We start from the raw sequence: 22,976 nt of genomic DNA, 5'->3' as shown, positions 1-22,976 counted from the left end.
TCACGCAGGCACGCTCGGCGCAGGGCATTCTGGGAAGGGCGGCCGGTGCTGCCGCAGCTGCCATCTTAGGGACTCCGGGCCGGGCCTGCTAGGCCTCTACGGCGGAGGCGGCCGTGTGCGCGGCGGGTGCGCTCGGGGAGAAGCGGAGGGTCCGTGGGCGGGGGGCCGAGCTTCCCGGCGGCGAAGGGCGGCCTGCGGCGGGCAGCGGGTGACAGGCGGCGGGTGCCGCGCCGCGCGAGGATGGGCCGGTCGCGGAGCCGGAGCTCGTCCCGCTCCAAGCACACCAAGAGCTCCAAGCACAACAAGAAGCGCAGCCGCTCGCGCTCGCGCTCGCGGGACAAGGAGCGGGTGCGGAAGCGCTCCAAGTCCCGGGAGAGCAAACGGAATCGGCGGCGGGAGTCGCGCTCGCGCTCGCGCTCCACCAACGCGGCGGCGTCCCGGCGCGAGCGGGAGCGCGCCTCGTCCCCGCCCGACCGCATCGACATCTTCGGGCGCACGGTGAGCAAGCGCAGCAGCCTGGACGAGAAGCAGAAGCGGGAGGAGGAGGAGAAGAAGGCGGAGTTCGAGCGGCAGCGAAAAATGTGAGGGGCGCGCGACCGGAGGCGCGGGGGCGCGCTCGGGAGGGGGTGTCGGGGGGCGAGGGGGACGGACGACACCCGTGGGGCGGGAGAGCCAGCCCGGAAGTCGGAGTTGAAGGCGGGAGGTCGGCGGGGCCGCGCATCGCTGGGTCCGGGGCTTCGGGGCACAGGGTGTACCTGCGAGGGGATCCGGGGTGAGGGCCGTCCCTCCTCCCTTATACAGCCTTGGGATGACAGATGCTCAGACCCCCAGCGAGCACCTGGGTAGCCATCCTCCCCTCCCCTCCTGCCTGTGGCCTCGGCCCCTCCAGCGAGCATGCTGGACCCCGCCGTTCCTTGCCTACAAGCCTGCTTCCAGTTTCAGAGTACCCTGAGTTTTCACACAGGGTGAATTCGCTTCCTGTCAGGGGATTGACAGACTTAAAATTGGGTAGAGAACACGTGGTTTCTGGGTCTTTGGATGTTTAAAAAAACAGTAGGTGTGGATAATGCAACCAGAGTGAACTTCTGCATTGTGCAGTACTTTTTAAAGACGTGCTCACTCCTCCCCCTCCCCCGCCTCCTTCGCGGCCACGTGGAACAATAGTGCTATGCATATTGCCTATGTGCTAGCCAGCCAGCCAGCCATCGTCTCCGGAGTTGTTGAGTAAAGACTGGATAAATGGTTACAGAGCAGGAACTTTAGGTGTATGGACTTGTGTAGGGGTTTCTGTTTTCTGCGTTTGAGTTTGTGTTAGGCAAATTTTCTCCAGAAGCAGGTCTTCGATTGAACACAGCCAATACTGGAGGTGGAAGGGCCCTGTGCTGTCAGTAGATTGTTTCTCACTACACCTTGGCCACATGGAATCCTGTTAGGGTGTGGAACCATCCCACCGCCTTGAAGATGTAGGACATAGAAAAAGCTGCCTGTGACAGTTGAGGTAATTGTGCATGTGAAAACAAAGGAAACTTGATGTGCTGATTAGAATCATTAGTACGCCACACATGGCCAACATAGGATGAAATGAGGGGTCGTAGAGTTGTGCTGTGGTTCTGGGTTGAGAGAAGGCAAGCTGCCATTGGCATTTGAGAAGGGACAGGACTGGCAGCCACCAAATTCTGTGTCCTAATGTCTTGCAGAGAGGACACTCAACCATAGGCGATAAGAGCCTTGGGAGTGAGGGAAAGTAGTGTGTTTACAGATGCCTATTGCTTGTTTATTGAGCTGGCTGCGTAGTATGCACTGAGCCTTTAGTAACTACCAGGAGCTGTAGTGGGTGCTGTTGGAGGAAAAATTAATTGGCTCCTTCTGAGATCTTGATCTGGTAATATGTAGTAGTATATCACAGAGAGTGGAGGGTAGGAGATGGTCAGCCTACCAATAGGATATATGTGGTCCAAAGGAGCAAGTAATTCAGCTGTCTTCTTGAATCCACAAGAAAACAGAATGGAAGGAAGTTGAAAGAGCAGTCAGTGGTGTTGGCCACAGTGGGGCTCTCTGTAAGTGCTGAAGTCCAGGAGTGACTGGAGGCTGGGAGTTATAGGTGGGTTCTTGTATGAGTATGTTTAATCTGTCCTAGGTTAGGAAGTTGTAAGAAGGGAAATGAAATGGTGCCCTTTAAAAGACCATTTGTTGTATAGGATGCATTGTGTAGGGTGGAGACTTAGCAAGGAGGGGGAAGTGGGTAAGAGCAGTTGTTGGAATGGAAGAGGAACTGATTGAAAAGGTTGAGTGTAGGATGTAGGAAAATCATCACAGTTGGCTGTTGTGTTTGTAGTGCCATTATTACAACTTAACCTATTCTTCCTCCTTTATTCCCTAAAATGAGGCAAGCCTGCTGAGCAGTGTAGGTGAGGGAAAGGGAAGGGCAGGCTCTCCCTTGGCCTCCTAGGTTCTGGTTTTTGTGTATAACTCAGCTAACTAAGGTGGGTGATATGTCTCTGAAACCAGGGGAATAGGTAGAATTCCTTGGGGACCGTAAAGAGAAGAGCAGTTGGTCCCAGGGATTGAAAGAACCCTCTGGGAGTGTGTATTTACAGTAAAAAGCCCAGGGTGGAAACAAGATGACACTAAAATACATGAGTGCTTGGTGTATTTTCATCAAGTCTAGGGTTAGATGGGTGGGGGGAGACATGGTAAAACAAGAGTCATCTGTTGGGTTTAACCAGTTAAGTCTGATAATTGGGACCAATTGCTTTGCTACCTATAATTCTGAGGCCTTAAATCATCTGATTGTGTATGAAATGGAATTCTTTTTTTTTTTTTTTTTTTTTTTTTCCCTCTCTTTCAAGACAGGGTTTCTCTGTGGCTTTGGAGGCTAGCCTGGAACTAGCTCTTGTAGACCATGCTGGTGTCAGATTCACAGAGATCCTCCTGTATCTGCCTCCCGAGTGCTGGGATTAAAAGTGTATGCCACCACTGCTTGGCTTGGAAGTCCATTTTATTGTGAAGATTGGAGATGCTATCAAGTACTTAGTATTTGGTATAGAATGAGTCAGTAAATGTTACTGAGCATAACTTTATATGCTTCCAGGCATAGCCTGCTGAATAACTTAACAAGGAATCTGGTAATTACCTTAATTCATTACAATAATTAAAAAAATAATGAAAAGGTAGGCCTTTAACATTTATTCTCATTTTTAAAGAGCTAATTCATGTAGCTCTAAATTCAATCCAATCTCCCTCTTTTGCTTGGGTCCCAGCCACATAATGTGATTCCTCATCTCTGCTTGTACCAGTATTAACATTTCTTAGGTATTTTTAAGTTGTATTAACTGATGGGAAAACCAGGTAGCTGAAACAACCTGTAGAAAGTCTATCATTGGCCTGGTAACTTCCCCCAGTGACATCTGAAATTAAACATTAGTGTTATCTGCATTACAAATCAGGAGCCTAAGAGTGTCAAAGGTGAACTGGAATTAATAGTAGAGCTCATCTTAAGGATGAAGAACTCTGTGACTGAAGATACTCTGCAGAGCTATATAAAAGACCGATGAAGAGAGCACTCTTTCAGTCAACCCCATCCTTGCCTCACCTTTGTCCCAGAGAAGATTTAAGCTGCAGGGTCTGTCAAGGGTCATTCCGTCACTGCAGCATTCACTGTGGCCCAGTGTTTAGTACCTTATTAGGTACAAAGTAATTAGTGTTTGCTAGCAATTACCAGGCAATAATTCCTAGAGTTCCAAGAGGTGAGTTCCTTTGTTTTAAGGATTTTTTAAAAAATATACAGCATCAGTTTAAATTTAAAAAATGCCCCCATTTAACATTGCCCAAATACGGTGCCCTCCCTGCTTTGCTAGTCAGTTACCATCTTCACTGTGACTAGTATTTTCTTAAATGCCCAAGAAAAAATGGAACCTTATTGATCAAAACTTGATCTTGATTAAATAACTCTTGTCTGGTAGGAGATTTTTAACAAAGCAGTGGGCTCAGCAGAGAAATTGACAGAGATGAGAGAGACAAGATAGAGCTCTGTGTTGTGTCCCTAGTCTCCACTCCCCAACACACAAACACCCTGGATTTATTTGGGCTCAGATTTAAGAAGCTAGAACCTGCTATCTCAGGATAGGCAGGACGTCCTGGCTCTCACCCAGGAATGCAAGCAAAAGCTTGAAAGAATTCTGGAATTGTATGGTGTTTGTTTGTTTGTTTAGTACAGGGTTTCTTGGTGTAGCCTTGTCTGTCCTGGAGCTCATTCTGTAGACCAGGCTGGCCTCGAACTCTGCCTTCTGAGTGTTGGAATTAAAGGTCTGTGTGATTCTTATGATGTGATTGTTTTTAATGGAAAGGTTGGCCTAATGGTGGGTTTATTATTGATTTCCTGATAACCATCTAGGAAGATGGACTGTCTTATGTGCCTGTTGGTTTTCTGAATTGTATGTTCGGGAAAGGGACAAGATGCCTTTTAAATGTCACTGAGAATAACAGCCAAAGTTATGATCCTGTGAGGCTTGTGGTGCAGCCATGCCCAGACCCTCACTGAGGATGCATAAGTAAGTCTACTGGGGTGGGCTGGCTGGCTGTTGCCTATAATGCTTAGAAGATATGACTTGATTGCCTGGTCCAAACCCTGTAAGTCTCTTTCACTAACAGATTCCTCCTAAAGTGGGACCTTTGCTGCTTGCTGGTGAGCTTTCCTAGGGTCTTTACTTATTTCCCTCCCTTTGTACATTATTTCTTCTGTACTTAGTACTCTGGTCCATCTAACACTGATACTTGAGAGTTAAGTTTTTGAAGATGTAAATGCTGAGTTTCTTAGGCTTTAGTATATCTAACTGATGACCCCCCCAAAAAAAAAGCAACAAAAAGTTTCCCTTTGGGTGGATAGAGACCATTCTGTAGATGATTACCATCGAATCAAGTAACTTACCTGTTCAGTGTCATCATGCTCTCTGTATCTGGTGTGTCTTGTTAAGTAGCTGTTGACAAAGAAAGTCTTACTCTAGCCTTTATTTGATAGGAAGTTAAAGAGAAAGGGATGTGTTGAGTCTTAAGCTTTTACACTGTTGGAAAATTGTATGTAGTTGGGAAGGAAATAATAAAGATGGAGGCAAGTCCTCATAGTGTTGGAAATAGCTAAAACCTTGAGAAAAACCAAGTCTGCTGTCCTGTCTTCTGCTTTGGTAGAAACAGGTCAAAGATAAGTGTAGAAACTGAGAGGAATGGATTGAGCTGAAAGTCCTTGGGTGGGAATTGAGTTGAAATGTGTTAGATTAATTACTTAAAGGCCACACCAAACTAGAAAGTCTTCCCTGAGCATGTCAGTTGTACAGCTGTCTCATACATGTGTATATCAAGTAGATGCTAAAGATAGAAGTTGCAGGTTTTATTAATTTCATAGTTTGGGAGGAAGTATTGATAATTGGCCTCTTTGGACTTAGTTACATCATTAAGAACGTTTGAATTCATTCATTCTGCACTAAATAATTCTTGGCCTGCTGCTAGGTGGAAACATAATGAGAGCAAAATATAGATTAATACTTTGTAGTACCTATATTTAAAAGTGTAACAAGCTTTCGGTCTATCAAACAGTATCCTGTAACATCCAACCAAATAAAATGGAAGAACATTTTAGGTTTTTCTTCCTACTAACTTGAAAATAGAACATGGAACCAGCACAAGTATTTTTGTTGATAACACTTTGATAGATGTTCTTAGATAAAATTTTGTTTTCAGTCAATAAGCTAATTGTGTCTATGGGCTTAAAATGAGAACAGTATGATTCGATTAGCCTTGATAATACAATTTTACCTTTCTGCTCTGTCAAATCCAGAACAGCTTTTAAATAAAATCAAACATTAAAAGGAGGAAAAGGCACAATAAGATAAGAAGGTCAGAGCCCAGAGTAAAGGCCACACTGCTGTTGGCTGTTCGTTACTTAAGGAGCAGGGACATGAGTGCACTAAGTGCATCGCCAACCTGATAACAGAAGTAGACACCTGTTTCAGATCTGCAGTTTCTGATGAATTAGGTTCCTGTTACATACTAGTCTTCCTATATTTAGAGTGTACCTAACCCCCCCATTTGAATTTCTGTATTACTCATTATCCTGACTGTTCTTTGACTATGATATGAAAATAAGCTATAAAGTTATCAATGATAGAAGAAATCAGAATCAGTAAGTAGGTTTAAAATTAGTTTAAAATTTGTAGGTTGAAATATTGTCTTTTCTGCTTTTGTTCAGTCGGCAGCAGGAAATAGAAGAAAAACTCATTGAGGAAGAGACAGCACGAAGAGTGGAAGAGCTGGTGGCAAAGAGGGTGGAAGAAGAATTGGAGAAGAGGAAGGATGAGATCGAGCGCGAGGTCCTCCGAAGGGTGGAAGAGGCCAAACGCATCATGGAAAAGCAGTTGCTCGAAGAACTCGAGCGACAGAGACAAGCTGAGCTTGCAGCACAAAAAGCTAGAGAGGTAACGCTCGGTCGTTTGGAAAGTAGAGACAGTCCATGGCAAAACTTTCAGTGTCAGGTGTGCCTCCTGCTCAGTCAAGAACGAGATGGAATGCGACTATCTAATTCCTTTCTCATCTAAAGTTACATGGCTGCGAAAGATAATTTTTTAGCCAGAAGTGCTGACTGGTACTTAAAAGTTACTTTCTTAAAACTTATTCAAGGATATTTTTTTGATCTAACGGAACTGGCTTATGTATTTGAGAAGTGTTTGAAACTTTTGCCATGGCTGCAGGACTACATTCTTTTTTGGGAGGGTAGGGGGAAGCCAGGGAGTGGAAAAGGGAAAAGGCTAAAAATCCACCCGCGGTTACATCTTCTTTTCTGTTTATCACTCTGTTACTTAGACTGTGAGAGGCTTTTGCCTTCAGTCAGATCACAAAGAGCAGGGCCTGATGTTGAGTGACAGCACCTGCTTTTGATGCACAGGTTTCCTCACTCTTCTCTTCCTTCTGTTACCCCTCATCCCCTCCCCAAATCCTTTCAACACAGTGGACTAATTGTAGCATTTTGATTATAAGGCCCTCCATTTTCTTAATGTGTTTGAAGGAATCTTTTAAGGAAAAATGTCCAGATTGTTCATCTTTTTTTTTTTCTTTCCTTTTTTTTTTTTTTTTTTTTTTTTTAAAGTACCTACTAACAACTCCTTTTTTTCTCTAGAGAGTTATGAAGGAACAGGTTGTCCTTGTCTGGAGTCAAGCTAAACACATGATTTGTTTTATCAGCAGCTGGAGCAGAAGTTGAAAATGTCTTTCTGTGAGACAGTAATTTGCTACTGAAGCTTTATGGCTTGTTTGCACTGATTACTCCAGGATCGCAAAGTGTGGCGAAAGTCACAGAAACACTCAAGGCAAATTGCTTCACAGCACTGAGTGTCCATCCACAGTTTGTTAATGAATAAATGAATCCCATTTGTGTGACACAGGAAATCTGTAGTTACATTTTCTTGAACATAAATTTATAAATAATCGGCTTAAATACATGACTTACTGTCATTTTTTCATCCTGGCGTTACTGTGGACAAGTTGACATTGTGTTAAGTCTGCTTTCTAGTAAGCTTTGCTTGTACAGTGCATTTCCCTTGTCCTGTCTTAACTACATTAGATCTGTTTGTAGTTGGTTTCACAGACTAAAAATCAGTGTATGGTATTTTTATTTATATCAGTGCCTTTAATAATGGAGATATTTTTGGAGTAATTGTGCTATCTTGTAGCGAGTTATTAATCATAGCAAGATTTTTTTCCTCTTCATTTGCTTTTTGTTTCATATTAACATTTTTTTTTTAACACGGACACAATCCTCTGACAGTCTTTCCAAATACTAAAATCATTTGAGTATGTATGCTGTGATCTGAACACTGCCCAATCCATCAAGCAATCTTCATATAGTTTGCATTATAAAACTTCATTAAATTCTCCAAGAAAAAAAATGACAGAATTTTATTTCCTGACTGTGCATCCCCTGGATTCCTGAATTTCAGTGCAGACTGTAGATGACAATATAAGCTGCCTTTAGTGATTGTCAACATCTGATGTTAAGTCCATGCCCCATGGAAGCAGTCCTTAGTATGGATTACCATTTGTATTTTTCACTAACAGTAAATGTATTTTTCTTATTAATTGTTTGCCTTAGGAATGATGAATTACATTTTTTGTTCCTTCTTACCATAAACATCTGCATTCCTCAGCTCAGCCTTCCTTGTATGTTGTTTCTTTATAAATGGTTGAGCTGCTGATGCAGGTATTGCCAAGCTAACAGTACAAATCATTTTAAAGAGGAAGCTGGCGCGTATGGCAGCCGAGGAGCACACTCTGCAGGACACTGGACAAGACAGTAAATACTCAACTTTTAATGCTGATTAAAGGAGTATAGGTAAAGAATACGTAGGTATCCATAATTGGTGAGACAAATATTCACTTTATTTATATTTTATATACTTTTAATTTGGTAAATACTATCCAGTTTTGTAGTTGTCCTTGTTGATTTGTGTGATATTAAAGTATTAGTAATAATTGCCAGGAGACTATTAGGGAGGGTTTAGTCGGTTGCTGTTTTGGACTGGGAGGGATGATTTAAATCTAGTGTTAGAAACAAATTTTTTAGTGGCTGCACAGTTTATCATTTGTCAGACAGAAAGGTAGCTGTAAAGCTGCCCTGTAAGTCAGATCCAACAGAGTTGAGAGGAAGATTAGTAATATTTGATAGTAGAGCTAAACACTTTATTTTCCTAACATCGTGACATGTCCTCCCCTTTAGGAGGAAGAGCGAGCAAAGCGTGAGGAACTGGAGCGGATATTAGAAGAAAATAACCGGAAAATTGCAGAAGCACAGGCCAAACTGGTGAGTTCTGTGTATTTGAGGGTCTTCCAGGTTATGTGGATTGTGCTCAGTAATTGGACTTTGAGGAGACTCTCAAGGCTCTTCAAAGACCTTGAGGTTGAAGTAAAGAGTGGTAGAATTGATGATGTTAATCTCTAACTTTGGAGAGAATTGTAAAATTTTCATATTTTAAATCATTTTCCTGGGATGGGGGTGGTATGCTATCCCCTATCCCCAGTGTCTTCATTCTAACCATACTTAAATTGCTTAAGCCTAGAAACAACCATCAGGGCAAAAACAATATCCAAGTGTTTCAGATAGCTGACAAGAATAGCACCCCATTACTAAACAGAAGGAAGACTACATTCCCCGATCTTACTCCCCTCCCCCTGCCACAGATCTCATATAACCTAGGCTCAGCTCACACCATTTATCTCTTATTTCTAACTTATAATCTAAACAGAAGTACAGAGACTAATTATAGAGCTATAAAAGGTACTGGCCAATTAAAATATAATCAGCCAGTGTAAGGAGAGACTATGAATATGAGTAGTTCAAAACCCCAAGATAGTAACCCATGAATGTAGACACAACCCAGGAGAGATTCTAGGAAAGTCTGATTTGAATACAGTAGCAGTATCAAGACCAAGAAAAGTATTTGCTGCTGAGACTTGCTCTTTTGGGAAAGAGCAAGATGTGTCACTTAACTTAATTTCTCCTTGAAAACAGTGACTATTAAGAAAAACACAAAGGGTAGTTTGTCTAGAGTATGGGTGGGTTAACTGTTAGTCTCACTGCAAATAGAAGAAAGGAGACAATCTTAATTCAGTTTGGAGGATTGAAATTTGTAGGGTGAATGCAGTCAGGTTTGTGACAAACATTTCAGAAGAGGAACTAGATCTGTGAGAACATGGTAAAAGGATTAGATGGCTGTGTGAGGTTTGATTTCGGGATAGCCTGGACACTCCTTACCTTGGTGTGACTGCCCACATCAGTTACTAATTCACCCATGGCAAGAAGAAAGTTTTATTATTGAGGGGGGTGGGGGTGGAAATCATAGTGTAGGGGAACCTTTCTCAGGCAGAGGTTAATGGCCAATTTTTGTTCTTTTAATCTTCATTTCTTTACACCTCTACTTTTGTAAAAAGGTGTTACATGAAAATGAGGTCAAGTTTCTGTAAGCCCTCTAGTGCTTTGTTTTCTATTTGTGGATTGATTTACACAGATGTAGACACCTACTGATAGACTGTAGGGAGTGACATCATTCTGATGACATGTTGACAGTGGAATTCAGTAGAAAGATGCCTTAGGAAAAAAAGCTGGACTTCTAGAAACTGATAAAAACCCTGGATATATTTATAAATGCCCATTTGTGGTAATTACAGTAGAGTTGGGAGCTTAAGAAGTGTCTGGCGTTGAACAAAATTTTGTTTGCGGAAAGTGGAATGTCCTTTATGAGGGGGGTCTAAAGATAATTGTGTTTGAAGATGTTGGCAGGCACATGCTTGTTAAAGCCAGCTCTTTTGATATTGCTCTTTGGTTTGAGTGCTGCTGATATTAAATACTAAAATTCAGCCGAATTAAGGACCAGTAAAAGAGAAAGAGAAGCAATAATGTATTGTAGATACCGTGGAATTTCCCTAGGTACTGTGGTGCTTGCCTGGCTGAAACAGCAGTGTGCATGCTGGGTATTGTAATAATATGCTTCTTCATGAGCTGTAGAAAACAAGAACTGGATGACATTCTACCCAAGGAGTGGCCAAAAGTAACCATGCACTAAAGTCTTTATTGGCAAAAGTCATTTGGAACATAGATAAGAAATTGGGTTCTTGTAAATGATTTAACTTATTTATTGTAGACACATGGATGCCTCTAAGATACAGGATGTTTAAGTGGTGTGGATGAATAGGGTATGATTGACCTAATTGTGATGGAGTGGTATACAAAGGCCTTCCAAGAAATGTCTCTTTGAATTAGGCCTCAGATAGGCACATGAGAGTGGGAAGAAATGAAATGGCTAAGGCCTTGAGGCCAAGCCTTTCACAACTGGTACGAAGACCTAAGTACTTTTTGAAGTTCCTACCTCCCAAGACCAGAGCAAATGTTTAAAGTGCTTCACTATAAAGAAAGAAGCACTCATACGAGCAGTCTCCAGTGTAAGTCACCATATCAGGACCCTTCCCCACCACCCCCTTCTAGATAATCCTCATTCCTGAGCATTGCTGAGGTTGCCAGGACCTGTGTGTCACACACAAAAAGCTGTCTAGATGCTAAACCTTCATTTAGACTAAGTTCTTCTGTGTCTTGGCAAAAGGCAACATTTTGTGTATATGAACTTGTGGCTAGCATGCATGTATATGCACCATGAGTACTCGATAACTTACAGAGACCAGAGACGAGATGGTATTGGATCCCCTAGAATTGCAGTTACAGAGAACTATTAAGCCGCCAAGAACCGAACCTGGATCCTCTGCAAATGCAACTGTTCTTAACCACTGAGCCTACTCTTCTAGTTCTGTGATTTATGTTTTGCAATCTGTAAAAGCCTGAGATTCTCCTAAATAATCAAGTGTTAGTTCCTTTTAAGCTGATTTTATTCTTCAGTCCTTTTGCTGTTTTCACTGTGGAGTCAGATCTTCCTTCCAGTTCCAAACAACATGCTTTGACATGCTTCTGGTGGCTAAAGAAGTACCTGTAAACAACCCATCTTACTGCAGGTTTACAAACAACTATGTACTTTCTGCCCTGTGCGTGCCTCAACATCTTCCAATTTCTGCCTAATTCCAAACACATGATCACAAAAGCAGCAGGGCTCAGACCCTGGAACTATGGAAGGCGGATCTTGAATGGTACTGGCTTCAGATGCCTCCAGGGATTCCATCTTCTGAACGCATCAATCTCCAAACCTATCTTTCCTTTGAGACAAGGGCTTTCTAATTTGTAGCCCTGGCTGTCACCATACTAGCCTTAAAGCCGGGGCTGGGATTAAAGGTGTGCACCACCATGCAAGGGAACACAGTATCTTATTCTGCTGTCTTTAAGCTTTTCTCATTTATGTAGAAAATCTCCCTCCGCCTTCCTCTTTAAAGGATAGGTGATGATATATAAGAGATAACTCAAGCACATCCACCTGCAAAGAAGACCTTCACTGCTCTGACCATAAAAAGCAACATCTGAAAAGTCTAGGAAGTATGTATTGGGGGGGGGGGGCGTTTAAACTGCTTAGTCTACTACTAGTAATAGTACTTCAAAACAAAAACCCTCACATTTTCCATTGAACTCTTTTCAGAGCTATCACTTACTGCAAACTGAGCACTAATTTATACTTAAGTATGTACATCTTTTAACTTTAAAACATGACATTTTTAACCTCTTACAGTGATAACTCACATGGGTAAGAAATGATCTATTTCAGTATCAGATGTATATGTTTGTTAACTTGCACTTTGTGCTGACTTAAACCTTGAAGAACACCTACCCACTCAAATTCACCATCCTTCTAATGACTCCCAGTTGCAGTGATCTGGAGATGGTTCAGGTTGAGTCTCTACACTGCTGGACACTAGGCAAGGCATAGGTGGAGGCTGTGCTTCTCTGGTAACTAGGCAGAACACATTCCTCCACAGCAACAGCTAAATTCTACTGGTGGCCACGGGCCTGTAACACTGCATATGGGAGAGGTTGAGTAGAACGGTTACCAGGAGTTCAAGTCCAGTGTGGGACACAAAGTGTAAGTACTAAGGAAGCCTGGGCTATGGGGCCAAGACCCAACTCAAAAAAAGCAAAACTGAAACACAAAATTGTGCTTCCTTTTCATGAGTTAATATACTTCTGCACAGAACCTGACATTTTCAGAAGCACGCCATACAAAACCTGGAGCAAACATCCCTCTGGTCTTGGGAGGTAGGAACTCCAGCAAGTACTTAAGTCTTTGTACCAGTTGTAAAAGGCTTGAAGTTGAGCCCATCTTACTCTCTTCATAGTAAATGCTATCATGCTGTACAGTAGCCCTTTGCTATTATGTAGTCAGAGGCTATTCACTCCATGACCAGCATCTTGAATTGAGAGGTAATGCCTTTTCTACATTTACTCAGTCTTCCTCGTTCTACTACACCTGCAGGAAATGACTAAGACACTCATAGTCTGAGGGAGGTCAGTACTGAAAGGATCAGAAGACTGCGCATACAGGGAAGTTAATGGGAAGATGAACAGAGATTTGATGATGTTGGCCTCAAAGTTAGTGTTATATCCACAGTCAACCTTTGCAGCTCTGGAGTGAAACAGTCACACTGAAGTCAGAGTTCAGAGTATCCAGTAGTCTTGATTTTTGCCCGGGTGGTGCTGACTGAAAATCTGTCTTCATAGTACACTTCTTTAAACAGTACAGTCTGTGGTGGTTTCTTTCTTATTTAAAATAATTTCACAGTAGGCACATAAAATTATAGTTGGAAAGAACACAGGACTCCTTTAAGGAGTGAGCATATATAGGTTAAAATGTCCTGGTACTTAGACTAGGTAATAGTGCTGTACACACACATTTTAGCAGATGACACCAGATGTGTAAGTAATTTAATTGAAATGAAGTGAGTAGGAAATCAGACTGAGAATGGCTTCCTGTGTGAGGGGTTGTTCCTCATATGTTATGGAAGAAAACACTCTATTTGGAAAACTATAAGAAGCAGATGTTTGGGTCTTGCTCTGTGTGTTGACATTGCATAGAGTGGCTTGAAGAGAAACAAGCTGAGAAGATGAGCGTCTGTCCACAAAGTAGCAGGTGCTATGGAGAGAATTGGTAGACTTGTGGAGTGGGGCAAAGTGTGAGCAGGAAGGGGAAGACTTGATTGTGATTGTGCCAGGGAACCAGTGCCTGGGAGCTCTAGGCATTGAAGGAAGCTGCTGCCAGTCAGAGAAAAATGAATGAACAGTACATAGAAGAAAAGAGAGAGCCTTGTTTATATATAGCTTAGAGTTTTTCTTTTTAATGTGAAATTGTGTATTTTGTTTTAATGTTTGTTACATTTGTTCATCTTTTTTTATATGCATGTATCTGTGCCACATCACATTGTGTTTGGTATGGTCTGGAGTCAGAAAAGGGTTTTAAATCCCCTGGAATTGCATTTATAAAGGGGTGTGAATTACCATGTGGGTGCTGGGAATTGAACCTGGGTCTTCTACAAGAGTAACAAACTAGTGATTTTAACTAATGAGTCATCTCCGCAGTGAAATTTTAGAACATAAAACCAAAAGGAAAGCCTGAAGTTGTATTGTCTGTGTGCATGTGTGTGTGTCAGTGTATAGAGTAGTGTTTCTGAATCTCTGAGACAGTGTTCTTCGAATCCCACGTCTAGCCCTCATTTTAGGCAATATAAAATATTCTAAAGTATCTAAAATTGAAGTTTGAAGACCGTTTAGGAATTTATAAATAACTAAAATTGAGAGAAGAAAGGGTAGTAAAAGCAATGGACATAAAATTCTCTTTAGATGGTGATAAGTGATACTCTGTAGAGTAGATTTGAAACATGTTTTCCTCAGGAAGATAAAGTCAGCACAACTTGGATGCTTGTGTCTTCTTACCCTGCACACAGGCTTGCTTTGAGCTTGCAGTTTAACCTCAGCTTCTTAAATGCTGATTATAAGTATGTGTCAGCCAGTTCCCACTGTGCTTGTTTTGTTATGGCTTTTTTTTTTCCTTTAAATTTTGTACATGAAAAATTAGAGAAAAAGTATAATAAAGTTTTACCAATGCGTTGAAATTCAAAACATTTTTAGTCTGTTTTTGAGACAGGTCTTATAGCTGAGGATGACTTTGAATTCGTGATTCTTGGTCTCTGCCTCATAAATGCTATATGTGTGCCCTACTGTGCACGGCACTAATTACTTTTAGAACATTTTGTTCTTGTGAAAAGCAAGGGGTGCACTAGTATATATGTCCAGGAAGGGAAATACAAACCGCAGAGCCAGTCAAGCTTTGTGTCTTAGAGGACTTTAATGGAAGCCTTCTTTTCTGATTGGTGAAATGGTGACTGTTTATTGGTGCAGTTTTCCACTTTTTTCCCCTCTTGTTTTAATTGCTGCCATAAAAAGTGTTTTCTTCCTTTAGATTGTAAGTTTGGACAGTCCAACAAGGAGAATGCTAATTATGTCGCAGTAGGCTCTGGTAAACTAGATGGTGCAGAAGATGCTGGGAGGGGCAACCAAGCCCTACAGTGAGACACAGATCCTTTTAGTTTTCTGACTTCACCAGCCACACAAGGTATGAGATGCAGAGTTCTAGGCATAATGGCCAGAGACTTAAGTGTTACTGGCTGCATCGTAGTGAACACTAACCTTGTTGGCCCCTCAGGTGTCCATAGAATAAACCTGGGTAAGGTGCATATTGTGCTCTTCCATGTGGATACTCCAGTTCTCATCACACAGGGCACAAAAAGATAGGAGAGAACAAGAGATGTCAACTGGGGAGGGCAGTCAGGGCCTAGGAAAGTACCTAGCAAGTAAGGTATTGACATGGCACCAGGCTCACAGACACTAGATGCCAGACTAACTGTCCATCACTAGGGATATCACTTAAATGTGTGTTTGAGGATTCCATTTGTCAAGAAATGTGACACTAGCTGCACTAGCACAAAGAACAAATGTGAGTGCATGGGCAGGGTGTTTGCCTGCTTGGCTTATGTGCTAATTCACTGAAGAGTACAGACTTCTAGTTGTCTGAACGTCTAGCACTACAGGTGAATCCTATTACTAGATTATACAAGAGAGATGACAGCCCTTCTAGTGCAGCAGTTTCTAAGTGATACTTATCCTTGGGCTAACTGCTGCTGAGACTTGAGCTCAGTATTTAAAGCAAACTTTGCTACTGCATTTTGCTTTTTAATGTGATCACATTTAAAGTCTTGTTTTGTTTGACATTAAGCAAAGCTTAATTTCCTGTCTTACCTCATTTGTCGACTTGCCATCCTCTACCTAAAAAGGACACATTTGGTTATGGTTTTGTTTTTCTAAAAGAGTTCTTGAAATGCATGTTCAAGCATAGATGAGTGTTGTGGTTTTATTCTCCCCGGTGACACTCTGCTTACTATTTGCTAGTTTTCTTGTTTCACCTAATGTATATTGAAGAGTTCTGTTTCAGAATGTGCAGGCTCTTTCTGGATGCTGTTTTGAGAGAGAGGAGCAAGCAAGCACAGGAGCACATGGGTAGAAGGTAGAGATAGACACTGGGTGTTTTGTGTAATCCTTTCCTATCACTTTGAGACAAGATCACTCAGTGGACCTGGTGCCGACCGTTTCTGGTAGACTGTGACTACCCACTGAGCGAGCTTCAGATCTAGCTCCACTTCCAGGGTGCTGGGTGTGGCCTAGTCACTGAACCCAACTTTTTACATGAGTATTGCAGGTCTGAGCTCAGATCCTCATGTTTGCACAACAAGCACTTTACCCTCAGAACCTTCTCCCTAGCTGTTTTTGTTGCTTTTAAAAAATATTCATTCTGTTTATGTGTGTGAGTGTTTGCCTGAGTGATTGTGGACACTACCTGTCCTGTGTTCAGTACCCAGGGAGAAGGTCGCATCAGATCTTCTGGGACTAGAGTTATATGTAGGTGTAGCGTTATATGTGAGCCACTGTGTAGGTGCTGGGAATTGAACCTGGGTTCTCTGGAAAAGTAGCCACTGCTAAGCCACCTGTTTGGTGTTTTCATAAGTATGCAATATTGTTTTGCAGATCCTTTATAGATTACTTAGTCTTCATCATTTCCTTTTCCAAACTGTTACAGTAAATAACTCTGTAGAACTATGAATCTGGGAGTCCAGAAAGATGGCTTAGCCAGAAAAAAAACTTGCTATGTAAGTTTGAAGACCCCCATGTTATCTGAAGCACATGTGTCCTATAGCACAAGCTTGTAATCCTAGTCTGGGTAGATGGGGACAAGGAGTACCCTTGGGTCTGTTGGTAAGCCATGGTAACTCAGCTTCTAGCTGCAGGCCCAGAAAGAGGCATTCCCAAAAGCAAGGTAAAGAAGCTATTGAGGAAAGCATCATGGCTTACCTGGCTTGCACACACACAGTAATTATAAATTTTGCATGTTTACAGGTATATTTATGAAGGAAATTCCAGAAACTGAAATTGTTGAGTAAATTTATTGTAACTAGGTAGTTTTGGTTAATCTAGCTGCTCTTTAGTAAGCATGTGAATCAAACATTGATGGGATCCAAAATTGAGTTGTCATGTATTGAGACTATCTGTCCTTTTAATAGTCACTCAAAAGGTCCTAATGGTTTACTGGGGTCAAGTTAGATAGTATTAAGCCTGGGTGTTTAAATTGCCAAAGGTTGGACCGGCAGATGGTGTAGAGGTTAAGGGCACTGGCTGTTCTGGGTTCAATTCCCAGCAACTACATGGTGGCTCACAAGCACCTGTAATAAGAACTGGTGTCCTCTTCTGGAGTGCAGACATACATTTATGCATTGTGTACACAATAAATTTTTTAAAGTTGCCAAAGATTTTCCAGTGTGTTCACACATGCACCTTGGTTCAGTATCTAGTGCCGGTACCCCAAATACATGATTTGATGTAGATAGTTGACATAGTGGTTGGTTTTTTGTTTGCTTTTTCTATTGAGACAGGATTTCTTTGTGTATTCCTGGTTGCCCTGGGACTCACTTTATAGACCAGGCTGACCTTGAGCTTACAGAGATCCATGTGCCACTGCCACCTGGCTGGCTTAGTTTTAAAAGGGGAACATTGTATGTGTCTGTGTGTGTACGTACGTACATAACACAGGCTCATGCACATGTAAAGGTCTGAAGTTAGCATAGGATGTCTTCTCAATCTCTTGATTTCACTCAGTGAACCAGAAGCCTCACCTATTTTCTCCTAGTCACGCTAGGCATTTAGGTGTGGGTTTTGATTATCTGAATTGTAGTCCTTATCAAAGGTTTTTAATCCATGGAGCCATCTATCTTCCCAGCCCCAGATACATTAATCATTCTTTTTATGTTGGGATCATTAGTAAAGCTAGGGAAGGTGGCAATTTAAATGAATTTCTTGTGAAGGTAGCATTTTAGTGGTGGTCTTCTCACTGCTTGGAGGGCATAGTAATTTTGGAAGTTCAGCTGGAATTTTCTTTTTCCACTGAAATCTCTGGAAATTTGAAGGCCAAGGAGTGTCTTAGTACTGTGTCCAATGGGGACAGTCTCACTAACAGGCATGGTGACAGCAGACTTGAATAAACTCTCAAAGCCAGAGAAAGAATAAAAGAATAGATGATTTGGTCATGAGCAGCTGATGGATGTTTCGGGGGAGAACAGGGCAGAACAGAGCTTAGGAGTTGTCACAATGCTCCTAGAAGATTCCCTGAGTTTGAGGCCTCTGCTATGGCGTGAGACCCACAAGTAAATGGGGGTTAAAGTGGCTAGAAGATGGCTCAGTGGGTAAAGTTGCTTGCCATCATGTCTGATGCCCTGATGGAAAGAAATAAAAAACTGACTCCTATAAGTTGTCTTCTGACTTCTGCAATCATGCCATGGTGTTCCTTCATCCACTAAATGAATAAGTGATTTTTAAAATTAGAAAGAGGGAAAAGAACTTGGCCCTCAGAAAGGATGGACTATTTTTTTAATTATTTATTTTTTATTTTACATGTCGATCCCAGTTCCCCCTCCCTCCCTCTTACCCTCTCTGCCCCCTCACATGCACCCTGACCACCATCCCCTCCCATTCCCCCACCCCAGTTCCACATGTAGGGCAATGCCATCTAGGTGGAGTCATGTAAATCTGTCAAGTCATTTGAAGTAGGGACTAGGACTTCTCTCCTGTCTCTAGGTTAAGGTAGTATCCTTCCATGGGGGATATGTCCGCAAGGTCTTTTGTGCACCAGGAATGCATCCTGGTTCCACTGTCTGAGGTCCCTTAGACTGCTCGGTCCTCTACCTGAGACCCATATTCAGGGGGGCCTGAGTCAGTTCCATGCTGGATTCCCAGCTATCAGTCTGGGGGCCTGTTAGCTCCTCCTTGTTCAGGTCAGCTGGCTCTATGTGTTTCTCCAACCTGATCTTGTCTTCTCCCTCTGCATCTGGATTCTAGTTTGACTCAGTGTTTAGTTATGGGTATTTGCTTGTTTCCAACAGGTACTAGATGAGGGCTCCATGATGGTGGATAAATTATTTGTTGATCTCACTATCCGGGAAGGGCATTTATGGTAGCCTTTCCACGGTTGCTCAAATTGTTAGTTGGTGGCAGTCTTGTAGGTCTGTAGACCTTTCTTTAGATTTAGTTTTCTCTTCAAACCAATAATGGCTCCCTCTTTTATGTTCTCTCTCTCTCTCTCTCTCTCTCTCTCTCTCTTTCTCTCTCTCTTTCTCTCTCTCTTTCTTTCTCTCTCTCCCCCTCGCCCTCTCCCCCTCCCCCTCACTCTCCCTCTCCCCCTCCCTCTCCCTCCCCTGCATGTGCTTAAGGGTGAACCAATTTTAAGAAAGGGCAGAATAACTTAAATCTGAAGTCTGTAGAGTTGGGGGCAGTTGGATTTCCTCAGTACATTTCTTTTTCAGGCTTTTGCCAAGTTGCTCAGAAAGAAGACAGGACAGGGTGTCCATCGGTGCTCCGGGTTTTTATCTGGCCTGCTTCTGGGTCTGCTCAGTGCCTTACCCTTCCCTCTTGGAGCTAAGAACTCTGGGCCTGTACCACCACCTCTGCCTTTCTGTCCATTTTGATAATCTCATGACATCACTTTGCATTTTGTGTTCGATAACACTAATAGTCCATTACCTTTCTCACTTTTGCCAAAAGGCCTTGGCATTTTACTTTTAAACATGGTAAAGGAACCAGAGGAATGATGGTGAATGGAGCATATCAGTTGTTCTATATGAGAATATGTGGAAGAGGACATTGGAGACATGGGGACAGACGTTGTATTCAAAGAATGGGGAATTGCTTGATCTCTTGTTGATTACCATCGTAAAACAGTTTTAAGTAAATAGGGAGGCAGAAGCGGTGACTTTGAATGGGAGGCAGGTCGAAGCACAAAGTACACGTTTTAGATCAAAGTCAGCAAAAATGGGAGAATGGTGGTGACTGATGGAGACATTCAGGGGAAAACAGCCTTTCTTACTAATGACATTGTTGAGGTTGAGGGTGGGTGATTCTTTGTTTTGCAAGCTGTCTTGCATTGTCCCTGTCTTCTACTGCCTGGGTGCTGTTCCTACTTCAATATTCAGAGCCATCAGCTGGTTAGTCCTAATGTCCTTTAAGAGAAGGGCAAAGGAGACCCCAGAGAATTGAGGCGGTCAAAGTGATCTTTGGAAGGTGAGAGGAAGGGGAAGGAATTGTGAATTGAATAGCTTTACTTTTCATGGTTAACAAGGGACATGTCCTATAGAGAGAACATTGAAGGCTTTAAAGATACATCAGGAGCTGACCCTGTAGCCGATGTGAAATTAGATAGTATTTTATAATCTATTAGATCAAAACATTTGCTGCTTTGTTTTCACTCCAAGAAATTAGGTCTTAGAAAAATTCCTTGTTAATTTTCCAAGACAGAGTTTCTCTATGTAGCCCTGGCTATCTTGGAACTTTCTCTGTAAATCAGGCTGGCCTTGAACTCAGAGATCCACCAGTCTCTGCCTCCTGAGTGCTGGATTAAAGATATGTGCCACCACTACCTGGGTAAATTTTTGGTTACTGTTGTGTATATAATATGGAGGCACAGTGGTGATTTTTTAGCTACAATTCTTGTATATATCTATCTAATTATAAATACAGTTACTGGGTACATACATACTCTGGGACTAAGTCTGTGCATTTGCTTTAGATAACTAATAATCAAGGCATGAAGTCCATAAAATTCATTGTTCATAATCTTGAAATAGAGAAAACACATAGGAGTAATTAAGTGAAGAGATCTTTCCTCAATTATTTTCTTCCTCTCCAGGTTTGTATGTTCATGTATGTTGTAGATTGTCACCTGAGAGAAGGGAATAACCAGTGTCATTCTTTGGTTAATTTCAGGCCGAAGAACAATTGAGAATTGTTGAAGAACAGAGAAAGATTCATGAGGAAAGGATGAAACTAGAACAAGAACGCCAACGCCAACAAAAAGAAGAGCAAAAAATTATCCTGGGCAAGGGGAAGTCCAGGCCAAAACTGTCTTTCTCACTAAAAACCCAGGATTGAGTGGCAGACTGAACTTTTTACAAAGAAAAATGAAAAACTTCGTATTGTAGCTTCATGTTGAAGTGGTTTTTTTTTTTTTTTTTTTTTTGTTTTGTTGTTTTTTTTTTTTTTTTTTTTTTAATTTGGAAAGTCTGGAAAGTTAGCTTGTTCTAATAGGGGCTATGCTCTGCAATCCATTTATTTTTCCCTCTTTTCCTCCATTACGTCAAATCCTTATCAGATCATTGCTGTTTTTGAGAGGTGGTGTATTTTTCACCTGTTGGGATTCTGTACTGGTTGGTGGTCTGCTGAAGGGCAGGTCACTTGGTGAATAGCTTGGTCTGGTAAGGTGTTCACTGACCACTGACTTCGGGGTTATACTCTGTGTACTCCGTCATAATGCTGGTTTTGCTGACTTTTTGTTTTTTTATACATTTATAAAAAAAGAAAAAGTTGGTAATTGCATTGCAAAATTCCCAGGGTTTTGCTGGACCTTTGTGGTCTTGTTATAGCAGTGTCCTTGTGATACTATGGCTCTTGGTGTTCCTGATAACAGGTAAGGATAACAGTTGGTCACCTGATACAGAAGTACCCCACAGTGCAGGATGGTCTCTGTCGGACTTTTGTTTCTTTCATTGACAAAATCAAACCAGCATTCCCCCACTGTAAATAAATGATTTTGCTGAATAAAGTAAAGTCTTAAATTCATATGTTTAAGCAATTTTTTTTTAAGTTCTGTTAAATCTAAAGGGTGGTTTACTTTAGAAGCCTTAGAACTGTACTAGATTTCCTCCAGTTTATATTTTTCACAGGGTTTCTATGTACATTAAATATACTTGTTAATTAATACTACTGGCTATTTTTACAGACACTATGCTTAAAACATCAAGTATTATCTTTGAAAAATCCTAAAGCTGTGCCTCTGTTATAGAAAATAAGTATTATTGCCACAAATTATACTTAATAAACACTAGAAAGTATGTTTTTAAAATTTATGGGCTATTAAGTCACTTTCAGAGAGGGTGGACCATCAGATAGAACTTGGCTTTGTGTGTTCAACAAGGCTAAAATAATCTTTATCCTTGCATGTTTATTTGTAGGATAAACATATTTAAGTTCACTCAGGTTTTGGTTTGGGTAATTTTGCATGTGGAAACTTAGAGATAACCTGGATTTTAGCAGAATCTGCCTCATCTTTTTATTTGTTGATGCTTACTAGTAGTAAAACACTCAAGTAAAGGCCATAATATGCTCTCAGAGGTACATAGGCATGGCATAACGAAGACCTGGTTCCCGGAGATCATGGTATCATTGTTTAACCTTGAAAATGTTGCTTGAGATGATTAAATGGTAGAATGTTATGTTTGCATGCTATGGGAAATGCTATTGCTTTAGTTTCAATTCTTCAGTATGATAACGAAGAATGGCAGAATTTTAAGTAGGCATAAGGTAAAGTGAGGTTTTAGTAAATAGGATACCCTATCACTCTAAGTACATGTCCACTTCATTTACCTGAATAGGTTATAATACTTAAATCTCATAACATATGTTAGCTCAATTATTTCCTTCTTATACTTTATTCTCTTGATGTAACTTTTCAATTCAGATTCATTGTTCCTTGGTTGTATATTCAAGGTTCTGGAAGTGTCCATTAAAAGTTGCTTTTGCTCTCCTTGTGTTTCAAGCACTGTCTAAAGAGTAGCCTGGGCTTCAAATACTTAAGATCAGCCTTTTCGTGCCTTTTCTTCCGTCATTAACGTTTCTTCTGCTACAAGTGAAAAGAAATCACAGTGGCTAAATAACACATCTTAGTGTCTACTGTTAGAGACTCTTAATTCAGTTGTTCCTGTGCTTCGTAACTGATTACTGTTGTCTACCAGGATACAGGAAAAGGGATATCATTGTTAATAATGTGCACCCGCCTTTACTGTGCTACAACAATGTAGTAATTTGTTTTCTTCATTTTTTTCCCACTTATGTGTACAAATTATAAAAGTTAAGAGTTTTT

General features: G+C 41.5%; 1 protein-coding gene across 1 annotated transcript; it reads left to right on the top strand.

Annotated features, from left to right (window-relative positions):
- The first annotated feature begins 30 nt into the window (after nucleotides 1–30).
- On the top strand, nucleotides 31–21,676 carry Arglu1 (arginine and glutamate rich 1). The gene is made up of 4 exons (XM_051181963.1): nucleotides 31–581; nucleotides 6,242–6,467; nucleotides 8,762–8,845; nucleotides 20,825–21,676. The coding sequence occupies exons 1-4, from the start codon at nucleotides 241–243 to the stop codon at nucleotides 20,987–20,989; spliced, it is 816 nt and encodes a 271-aa protein (XP_051037920.1). The 5' UTR covers nucleotides 31–240; the 3' UTR covers nucleotides 20,990–21,676.
- Nucleotides 21,677–22,976: the final 1,300 nt, after the last annotated feature.

Source organism: Phodopus roborovskii, unplaced genomic scaffold (genome assembly GCF_943737965.1).
Source record: "Phodopus roborovskii unplaced genomic scaffold, PHOROB, whole genome shotgun sequence".
NCBI lineage: Eukaryota > Metazoa > Chordata > Mammalia > Rodentia > Cricetidae > Phodopus > Phodopus roborovskii.
The sequence above is the reverse complement of the archived record's forward strand: the minus strand, read 5'-3'. Positions and strand labels throughout refer to the sequence as shown.

Bases quoted from the DNA above. Each gene is read 5' to 3' on its own strand.
- Arglu1 (XM_051181963.1), top strand. From the start codon at position 241: ATGGGCCGGTCGCGGAGCCGGAGCTCGTCCCGCTCCAAGCACACCAAG. The intron at 582-6,241 runs GTGAGGGGCGCG...GCTTTTGTTCAG, and splicing joins TTCGAGCGGCAGCGAAAAAT to TCGGCAGCAGGAAATAGAAG. The intron at 8,846-20,824 runs GTGAGTTCTGTG...GGTTAATTTCAG, and splicing joins CAGAAGCACAGGCCAAACTG to GCCGAAGAACAATTGAGAAT.